General features: G+C 43.1%; 1 protein-coding gene across 1 annotated transcript in view; it reads right to left on the bottom strand.

The window, feature by feature from the left end:
- The window catches only part of CFAP74 (cilia and flagella associated protein 74), a gene marked incomplete at both ends in the record, with an annotated part of 35,501 nt that extends 24,928 nt beyond the window's left edge, over window positions 1-10,573 (bottom strand). The window contains 14 exons of the mRNA XM_010132676.1: window positions 753-871; window positions 1,085-1,269; window positions 1,490-1,661; window positions 2,315-2,525; window positions 3,153-3,310; window positions 3,998-4,100; window positions 4,733-4,843; window positions 5,402-5,575; window positions 6,520-6,624; window positions 8,004-8,102; window positions 8,368-8,517; window positions 9,399-9,458; window positions 9,806-9,896; window positions 10,426-10,573. Of these exons, the coding sequence (XP_010130978.1) occupies window positions 753-871; window positions 1,085-1,269; window positions 1,490-1,661; window positions 2,315-2,525; window positions 3,153-3,310; window positions 3,998-4,100; window positions 4,733-4,843; window positions 5,402-5,575; window positions 6,520-6,624; window positions 8,004-8,102; window positions 8,368-8,517; window positions 9,399-9,458; window positions 9,806-9,896; window positions 10,426-10,573 (1,886 nt within the window). The remainder of the gene's footprint in view (window positions 1-752; window positions 872-1,084; window positions 1,270-1,489; window positions 1,662-2,314; window positions 2,526-3,152; window positions 3,311-3,997; window positions 4,101-4,732; window positions 4,844-5,401; window positions 5,576-6,519; window positions 6,625-8,003; window positions 8,103-8,367; window positions 8,518-9,398; window positions 9,459-9,805; window positions 9,897-10,425) is intronic.
- Between the last annotated feature and the right edge of the window lie 206 nt (window positions 10,574-10,779).

A 10,779-nucleotide genomic window follows, 5' to 3' on the forward strand; every position in this document is an offset into this window, starting at 1 on the left:
CTGCCTTCATGCTACAGCCAAAGAGACTATAGCCAAGCAGCTGATGCTGAGGCTCAGTCATACCACCAAGAACAGGGTGGGCCAATTGCCTATGCGACTGGCGGGGAAGCAGTTTTCTCCCGTCACCCACTGAGGGGTGCGCTGTAACACTTCCCTGTCCAAACAGGGGATGAAGAGGAAAATGGTTAAGACTACACTCAATTTTTCTTTCATTTCACAGAGTTCCAAGTAAATACAATATTTTCTTGACTTCCTTTTGTAGATAAAGTTGTGACATGTAGTACTTTATACTTTCAAAGACTTAGAACGTCTCCAGAGGAAGATAGTCTCTGAATTATTCTTATTCAGGGGATACTTGTTTATTTACAAGCGGTCACAATTATCAATACAGTTAAACTGTGATTACTTTACGATGTCTCCCAACCGGACAGAGCACTTCGTTATAAAACCTGTCATCATCAGGATTATGTAAGTGGATTGACAGCAAAGACCACAGTATTTCAATTTAAGTGCTCTTGGCTCCAAGATTGATTCCTTTCTTTCATCAGCTTCTTCACATAGAAACTTCAGCACTAATCTGGAAATTAGTGTGAGTTGTGCTGTGGAGGACAGCAGCTGGTTCAAGATGTTTGCCTCGGCTAAAGGCCCTTGTGGTGGCCTAGAAAGAAGCTATTTAATTTGCTACAGAATTTGCTTACACACTTGTGGTCCAAGTTAAAACAAGCAGCTAGTCTACAGTTCACCTTACTTACTGAACACTCACGAAGTCCTGGAGCCGTTCGCTGATTCCCACTAGTCTGCAGAAATTAACACCGTAGGACGCATTTATCAAAACTATCTTCTTTTTGTAGACTTGACCAACGTCAAAATCCTTGGAATACCAAACACACCGGGTGGTGTGAGTTACTGCAAGTAGCATTTACATGTAACCACACAACCAACTACTTGTATCAGAGCGGTGCTCACGGTCCGCACTGGGATCACAGGCCTCCGTGCAAAGTATCGTACAGCGCCACGGGCCGCTGCCCACTGCCCAGCAGATACATACATCATCTTTACAGATCTACGCTGAGCGCCCACTGACCTTGAAATGAATGCAGCTTGGTTTACTATAGAAAGCACACCCCTTCCATTCATGACCAGACACTATTTGCTTGTGTAAAATTCCAGTCTGGAACTCCTCCTGTTTCTCAAAAATGTCTTTTTTCACCACCCTTGTAGCCGGCTGTTTTGGATCCATTTCCTCTCCGGATACCTGATAAGGAACATCAGTAAGACACAGTATGACTGTAAGTGTGACCACAGAACCCACAGCTCAAAGCAGAAGAGTCTGTGAATGGGATCTTTTAATACCTGGCCAGCCCCTCTCTGTTCCTCTCTAGGTCAAACTCAGCCAAATTCTCAACCCAGCTTCTATATGGAGAACTAAGCTTATTCTCAGCTGTCTGTTCCCACAGCATGACACAGTGGTTTACCTTGTGCAAGTCACAGTCCTGACTCCAAAGTCCCGGGAACTCTGGTTCTACTAGGGTCTTGTCCCTCTCCCTCTCATCTTCACCACCTTCCCAGAGCTCCTCATGGGGTATTTCTTCAGAAATCTCTCCTACAGAAGCAGTTCTCTTACCAGCTGAGGAAATAGGTGATGGAGAGCACCACGACTTCTGTGAAGGAATACACATTTTGAAGATACAGTTAAAAACTACTAGAGGACAGTTACTTCAACAATTAACAGTTTCTGAAGGAGATCTTGTCATACAAAATCACAGATCTATAAAGTTCAGAGGCCAAAGATGCTAATCTTATAAGACTGTGTGAAGCCCGGAGTTTCATCAGGGTGTTCACTCCACCTCCATCTTCCAGGCCTTGTACTCCCTGGAATACCGTGCAGACAAAAAAAAAATAAACCATCCAGGAAGCTTATTCCTAGAGAGAACCACTGTCTCCTCTCTAATACAGTGGAAGCGTTTCTCTTGTGCTGACAAACTGAGCTGAACTCTTACTCAGGGCAGAAGGTAATTGAACAGAGGTCAAGGTACTTCACGTGGGCTTTGATGCCTGTTGTGATTTCTGTGTTTGAAAATTCACCTCTTCTTACAAATGTCCTTAAAAAAGAAACACCACACACAAAAGAACAAGCTCTTTATTCAAAACAACCAAGAAAAGGGAGACTAACAGTCATTACGAGATGCAAAGCAGAAATTACTCCCCACTTGTTCTGTACTGTCTGGTATCTGGCTGCTCCAAAACAACTCACCGCCCTGCACTTTACCAAAAAAACAATCCGAAGACAGCTGGTCCTTAGGCCTTTGCTTACCTGTGTCACTGCTCCAGCTGGATGTTTGCAGGTCTTCTCAATGTATTGCCATGCTTTCGTTCTCCACAGCAAAGAATCCTCACGTTTACCATCACCCTTAATTGCCTTAGTGAAGGACTGACTTTTTTTCTGCTTGTGAATAGCAGCATTTTCTTGCAAAATCTGAGATACAATCTCAATTTTTCGTGCTTTCTGCTTTTCTCTAGAAGCTCTGTAATCCAACGTTGTAAGAAATATTAAACCAGCTGCAGTTGCTTGCTAACAATACTAACTACAGTCCAGTTTCTTCTGAGCCTTTAAGCTAAATAGCAAGTCTTCAAATCGGGTAATTTATGTCAAGACACCAGGCGATTCAGAAGCTATTTATACATTTTTGAGGACTAAATATGCTCAATTACAGTGTTTTAGAATTGAGGAGTTGACAAAGCATACCAGTCACGGCTGCTGAACACAAAGCTTCTCAATCATTTCCCTAAGCTAGGTGGCTATTAAAGAAATCTGATTTTCCTAGGGACAGTGTTCAGGACGTGCAAGTACAGTTACTTCAGGCACCCAGTTTCAGTTCACTGAATTTCCCTCCTGGAGCAGTTTATCTCCTTAGCACTGCTCACAGAACATGAGCTCCTAACTTTGGTTCTCCGAATAATACACCGAAGCTAGAAGTTCAAGTCACTTAAAACGGACTATACAGATAGCACGCGTCCAGAGTATGAGCATGAGCTCACTCCCTTGAGATGGCATCACAGATGTCGTGTTTTCAGGATCTGATAAGGAGCTCCAGTAACCTCCTGCATGAGCACCAGTTAGCAGAGAGTTTGGTACAGATACAAACACTTACTGCTTCTCTTTTTCATGCTCCAGCAGTCGTTTATGGAGAAACATTTCCTTGGCAACATTGCCTCCTCCTGCAAGGATCGCTTCTCTCATTTCCATCTCCTGCTTCTTAGCCTCGGAGGCCATCGCTTGGTTTCGAACCTGGAGAGTTTGGAGCTTTTCCTAGGAAACCATACAAACCAGTTACATACATGATTAACATACTAGAGAATACAACACAGAGCACTCAGTCTCAGTCCCCTTATTGAACTATGTGGTAGTTTGTGGTAGATGTCTCTGAAGTAGAACTTAGTGGTTTAATATACACAGCAGTCACGCTGTGCTGAGATGCAGAAAGCTCTGACTAGGTCAGGGCTATTGTACGCTTCTAATCAATTCAGTATCAAATTAAGATCCTTCCCTCAGATTCTACAGAACACCAGTAGAAGAGCGAAGTAGCACAGCTGAGAAATTCTTCATTTACGTTACTCAAATTCTTCAGTAACTTTTTTTCTTCCCTATCTTTTCTCCACACAAAGTATTTCTGTGTTGGGATCCAAGTAACGAAATGCTTCTGGCCCAGTTTTTGGAGAACTTATTTGTAGCATTCATTAATCTCCAGAGGGTCCTCTACCAGAACAACTGGATAGTTGACAGGATAAACTCCGTAACTGGAGATGTCAAAATCTGCCCAGACAAATCTAACGCCGATACTCCTATAGTTACATACTCCCCAGTTTCAAGAGGTTTGGTCAGTGATCTGTCAGCATCACGCAGTAATTCTGCAATGAAAACTGAAGTTCCTCATGTTAAAACGAAACAGGCTACCACGGCAATGTCCCCGTCCCCGCGGAAGGCACAGCACAGTACCCTGTTGGAAGTGATGCTGGTTTTCAGGGAGAGCACAGCTTGTATCCTTCTCTCCATCTGCTCCCGAGTTTTCACTTCTTCCTTTGCATTTTTTTCATGAATTCTGTAAGCAAAGTAAAATCTTTCAGGCTCATGTCCTGGAAAGCTTTTAGTATTAGAATGTTTAACCTGACAAGTAGTAATTGTCAATGTCACCAAACATTCTTCCTGTGAGCCTCTCTGTTTACCACGACACTGGTGTGGGTAAAGCGGAACAGTTGGAACTCCTCTATGTACAGCACCGCTCAAGTTCCAAGTGTCAACAGGCTTTCAACTAGTTTGCTCAACAACTATTTTTCACTAAATCTTGATTACGAAGAATGTGTTCCGCAGCATGACATATGTCTAGTTGCTAAAAGAAAGTAACAATTCAAGTGTTGCTCATACAACCAGTATCTAAATAATTACCTTTATTATACAAGCAAACCACATCTGCCCACACTAAACATAAACTCTAGAAACTCTAAAAGCTAGAAATCTGTGGGCATTAATCAAGCCTGCCAGCATTCCAGCTAACATAATGGTAAACCAGGAAAAAAAAAGTAAGATCAATATATTTGATACATTGCTCAGGAAAAAAAATAATCTATTTGTTTTTCTTAACTATTCTAATTTTGGAGATATTGTCTAATGAAAAGACTAAAGGATAAAGAATTATACACGAGAGTCCCAGTGAGAAAAGGCATAAACATTCACCTTGCAATGCTCTTTCTCAGGAAGCAGACTGCCTTTTTGTGGTTCCTTCTGGCATCTTCAAGTACTTTCTTCTGCCTTTCTTTGTATTCTTTCTGGGCTTCCTCCTCTATTCTACAACACACAGGCAAAACAACAGTTGCAGCAGGACTAAGGAAACCTTGATTCCAACATGACAGCATCTAAGGGTGGGGTTGGGAACTTTATTAATATGTTCTGAAAAGAGGACAATAGTCTCGACCCACCCCTCGCTCCCAAGTACCCCCTCTTGTTTTCATGAAACCTATCACAAATTGATAAACTGGTGCCTACTTTCTCTCCAGTAAATACCAATGAACTTGATCGTAAGTTCAGAAGGTCCTGGCGGCAAAGCAGACACATGCCCTTAGCCTGACCTAATACACTTCATTGCTCTAGACAAAAAGCCTCCTCAGGTTTTGCCTTTAGCAATTTTACTTGCACAGATCAGGAATCTTCACCTGCATAACTGCAAGACTGTGGGCAATTCTTATTTTAATTCCATTTCCTCATAAATATTCCTGAAGCAACCCCCAGCTAAGAAACACAATACCACTTGTATTTGAATTAGCCGATCTTCCCAACACCTGAAATAGTGAATTGGCTAAAAATAACACAGAGAAGGGAAGCAGAGTCTGACTTAGAGGCGCTTACTTTTCTCTAGACCGACGATTCTCTTCTGCTTGCCTTGCTGCTATTTTTTCCTTCCAAATCCGCACTTCTGCTCGTTCTTGGTGTTGCATCTCTAGCTCCTCCTCATCTCTTTTAAGTTGTTCACGGAGGATTTCATATTTTCCCTGCTCAGTTTCTATCTGCCACATCTCAAGCCTTTAAGACAAGGAGTGAGCTGTTTTCACTGCAATACTGACATTCTCTCAGTTACGGCGACTGAGCAGATAAGGCTCAATGGGGTGAATGAAAAATCTAGCCACGTTTTTTCTTCCAGATTATATTGTAAATCAGACCCTGTTACTGACACAGGTATTGTGTCCTATCAAACAGCAGATCTCATTTTAAAGACATGAAAAATATTGGTCAAAAAACCCTATGTAAAAAATAAAGCTCACAGTTCTGTTTCTCAAATTCACGTTTACCCAGAAGAAAATATGAAAATCAAGAAAAATTAGAAAAATAGTTTCTTCTTCAAGAGTAAATAATTCCAGGGACAGGCCATAGCTTTTATTCTTCTATGCTTTGCTGAAGGAATTTTGATATGATGGGGATACATATAAACAGATTAACACAGCGATTGCTAATCGTGCCACAAACCAGTTAAGCATTTTAGAGCTATTACGCAACACTGCAGCAGAACATAGTGTATTCTGGTTAACCACTGGGTTAATCACATCCATAAGCTCATGCCTGTGCTCTCCCTTCACGCCCTACAGAAAATGTGAAGAGGCATACGTGAGAAGTAGTTACGCTCATTCAGAGGTCAGAATCACAGACACATTTTCTTTAGTCCAGCTGAAGTCCTGTTTAGGTCAACAACTCATGTGTAACTCCAAATAAAATCAAAACTTTATCTGTGTGTGCAAAACTAACTCAGGGGCTGAGCCACAGCAACCAATTTCTTAAGCAATGAACTGTTCAGGCTGACAGTTGCTCTCCAGACCTTTACTTCACAGTCAGCCTCACACCACCTCAACTGATGGAGTTCAGTATTTACAAGCACCTTCTGTGGTGATTAACTTCTGAGTCCATTAAACAGCATATGAAGAGCATAAGGAAGATTGACTCCCATCACACCTTTCCCTCATTCCCTCACTTACAGGTTTTCTTTTAGTCTCAAAACAATTTTCTTCTCCAGATCCTTCTCCTTCTCCAGTTCAGCGCACAGTCGCCTGTTTGTTGCCTGAAGGCGGGACAAGGCTGCGCTGTTAACATTAAAATGAAACTATCAGGAAGAAATAAGAACTAATTAGGATTAAAAAAATCCCCCCCAATAAGATCAGCAGAAGTAAACAAATAGCTCTGAGGCTGTGATTTATTTATTAGAATTCCACTGACTTATGCCATCTCTTATTGAGCCTCCCAGTGCCCATTCCCCATTCAAGGGCAGAGCTTTCTTTAAACCATTACAGTGGTTGAGGTCTACAGGAGTTTTATTCCAAAAGCACCGACCAGTGGCTTAACGCACCTATTCCCTTCTCAGGCTGATAAAAGTAGTATTACTAATGACAATAACTGCAGGTGAAGCCAGACTGATTTTGCACAAACGTTTCCACAATGCTTTGCTGGGGTCTGTCCCTGACCGGCTGTCCAGGGTCCTGAGGAGGGAGGCCCAGCACCCACCACAGCAGTCTCACTAGCATTCCACTCAGCGGTTTTGTTGAAGCAACTCTTCCATTTTGGCAGTTAACCCACCTTTATCATTCCATCACTCATCGATACATTAACTTAAAGACTAACCCAGGTCATAAAATGCAGCTGCAAAGTTTGTTCACAATACACTGGTTCCTGGTACACAAGCCACCCACTTCTTTCTATTTAAACCAAATGTGAAGAGCACAGTAAATTGCCTCCCACTTCATAGGGAAAGTGTTTCAGAACAGCTCCGGTATGCAGAATGCTCCTGAAGGGCATTCATGCACTTCACAACAGAAACCCAAAAAGAAATGGCATATATATTTATATATAAATCCCAATTGTAATAATTACCATAGCACATGGTGTTGGTTCATCGCTCTGAATAGGAGTGACTGAAACCCTGACAAACCCCTCTGCCGGCAGTGGGCCAGGCTGCCTTAATAACCTGCTGTTAGGCTGTAAAACACATGCCTCTTTCCCAGCCTTCCCTAAGCTTCCACCTCTTTCCGCACTGATTCACCGAACAGTATTACCTCCAGACCAGAAAGCATTAGAGATCAGCACTCCCCAAGCCCATGCACTATTATTTTTTATTCCAGAAGGAGGAATTATTGCTGAAAATACATCAGCCAGGATGTGACTGCAATACGAGTGTGCACCAGCATGGGAGTGAAGGCTCTGCTCTGCTCTGTTCCCCTCACTGGCTGGAAGGTGACACCCTCCTGTCAGAACAGCCTTCCAAGCTACTGCAGTTACACCTCAACCTGAGAACAGCCACAGGTTTCATCACTCACTTGTTAACACCTTTAATATACGTGCTTAAAATTCTATCAACTGCTCAACAGTATGAAGAGCTGAAAGCAGGGAAGTTTCTCTCATTAATTACACACAGATAAACATAGTGGCTGCCTGCAATCTTCGGTATCCAGAAACACTCTCTACCTACACATTGCCAGCCTCCTCCTCTTTCTCCACTTCAGCGTCTACATATTGCAGCTGCTTTGCCAGCATCTTGATCCGCAGCTGACAGGTACTCAGCTTGTCTCTGCAAGGAGCAAACAGATTATTTCTGGTTTTTAAGTTCTTTATACTCTTTCCAATGAAACTCTTCCTTTTAGGGGCAAGATTCACAGCTAGGACGCCTCCAACTCTCCAGCTCCACACCACCATCCCACTTTTGTCTTTTTACGTGTTTGCATCACATAACTTTCATGAAAAACTTCTACAAATTTTCATATTGATAACAGATACGGTGTCCCAGTATTTGATGGTGATTTACGCTGAGGGAGCATGTTCGCTTAAACACTAACCTGGTTTTTTGGACTGCAAGTTCCTTTTCCTTGACTATGTCATCAAGCTCTTTCAGGTTTCTCTGTGTCCTGGTTAATATGCAAATTCGATCTGTATACTTCATAGCCTGAATATTAGTAATGTTGCCCAAATAGTGTTCCAAGCTTTTCCTTTGAATCGAAACACATGATTAATAAGGAGAACATAATGAGAAATGGAGAAGTTACACGAAGTTTGTCCATCCTCCACTTGCACATCCGTGGGTTAATTGTTTTCTGTTTAGCAGAACTGTTACAAATGTGACCATAAATAAGGAGAAAAATGAACATAGTCTGTATAAGAAGTTTACATACATGCACCTAAGGCAAGAGTTTTAGACTTGGATATCTGGTGCTGAACATTTATACCCACACTTAATGAATTAATTACATGTCTGTGTTCTGAGCTGCCTGTGGCTCCTCCTCACCGTACCTCGGGTCTGCAAATTCTAGTCTGCCTGAACAATAGTTTAAAACTTCCAAGCTAGTTTAGAATGTTCCCTTTAAACACATTATACACAGCTGATCAGCCTGTGGGGTGAGCTCATCTCTCTTACCCTTTTGGTCTGCTTAAACATACAGCAAGAGGAGGGCCGAAGGTTTGGGGTTATTTTTTAGAACCACGCTGATTCATTTGAGTTCCTGTGCTGGTAACGGTAACACTGGGAACCTCTCCCGGCAGCAGGCACAGCTGCTATACAACTCCCCCCAACAGACATTCATAAACATTAGTTGAGCTTTTTGTTGTGCCGTCCAGGCCATTCCGGGGCAGAGACTAACAGTCTTGTCAAAGTAAGCCAACCTGACCCTGGTGAGGAGAGCAGGCCCCATTCAAACCACAAAATTCCTTTTCATGCACGACCTCTGTTACATGCAAATGTATTTCTTCAGCAAGAAACCCGCTGTACCACCTGCTTGTAGAATCAATGTGGTACTAATCCATCACCGTACCGATTCTGTGCTAACTGACCTTACACAGTGGTACAAAACTTTGTATGTATTAAAAAACTTACAATACAACAGCGATATTCTTCGGCAGACGAACTTCTCCGTTTCCAACAGCTCCTGGTGTTCTGCAAGCACAGAGGGACAGGGACACAACACTACCTGTTACTACCAAGCACTGGCTGGGTTTGGGGAGCAGTGCTGAGTGGCGAGTGGCAGCTCCCCTGAGCAGAGCTGGTCGGCTCACGCTGACCTGCTGCAGGCACGGTGTGCTACAGACCCCCCTACAACGGCTTCAGGTGGGGCAGTACCCAGAGCCCGGCTTCATCTCATCCGGCTCATTGATCCAACAGCAGTAACCAATTTATTTTTTGTGGAAAGGTCTATGACTGATTTGACAAAAACCGCGTAGTTGAATTAACCAAACCTTCTCTTGAAAGGAAATGGCTGCTAGAACTGGTGATGAGGTATTTACATGCTAGAATCAGGTTTGTCCCCAGCTCCTTCAGAGGCGTCCTTGTTGCCCAGCTTGTCACCACCAGCCAACTCTTCTCCAAGCTCATGTTCTAGTAAACATTAAACCAAGAATTTAGTACAGAGACTCTGAACTTTAAAATGCAAAGCTCTAGTACACTGCTGCCAGGTCAAAACGTGCAGAACCAGAGGTGACACGTCATAGCATTACTGCAGCGAACAGAGACCCCAGAAATCACAGGCAAAACACACACGACTGCTATTGTAACCTGCAAACCAGAGCAGGAAAACACTCCCTGCCTTCGTTACGCAAGCATCACCAACAATCCAGCGTACGGGGAAAAACCCCCAACAGCACTGGGGCGGGGGCAGTGGGGAGGCTCCTGCATGGGCAGGTTTTGGCCAGTCTAATAGGTGTATCTTACGTTTCCTCATCCCGCTGTACTGTGAAGACAGCTGGATTGGATTAGTTACACCGTGCGTGTAACGCTGGAGAACCCCTACTGGAATCACTGCGTTTCCTGGGAATGTCATTCAACCCCAGAACTCTCCTGTTCCCACCTAATACACTGGAAGACACATTAACGCTATTTTTTGGTGAGTTATCAGAAAACTTTCTACCTTCCCAGTGTTCTTCCACACTAGAGAACTGACCAGCTTTGTCTTCTTTTTCTTCCTTTTCTGGAAATGGGAGAAGATATACTTGCTCTTCCTCCTCACTGTAACCAATCTCATCTTCCATTCTGATGGTTGTTTCAAAACGACCAGGCTGAGAGAGAAGAGCACACGTTTCATGTAGAGTCTCCAAGAACCAGACTAGATCTTGATGTAACAGCGTTGGGTAAACAGTTATTGCCTATGAAATAGCTGGGTACAGTCACACACCTTTGTACGAGTCACACAGCTTGAGTTGCTTACAGAGAAGGAAGGACAGCGCCTTTTAAATCTTTTTCAGTAACAACCAGCCCAATAATA

Source organism: Buceros rhinoceros, unplaced genomic scaffold (assembly GCF_000710305.1).
Source record: "Buceros rhinoceros silvestris isolate BGI_N320 unplaced genomic scaffold, ASM71030v1 scaffold41373, whole genome shotgun sequence".
In the NCBI taxonomy this organism is placed as follows: Eukaryota; Metazoa; Chordata; class Aves; order Bucerotiformes; family Bucerotidae; genus Buceros; species Buceros rhinoceros.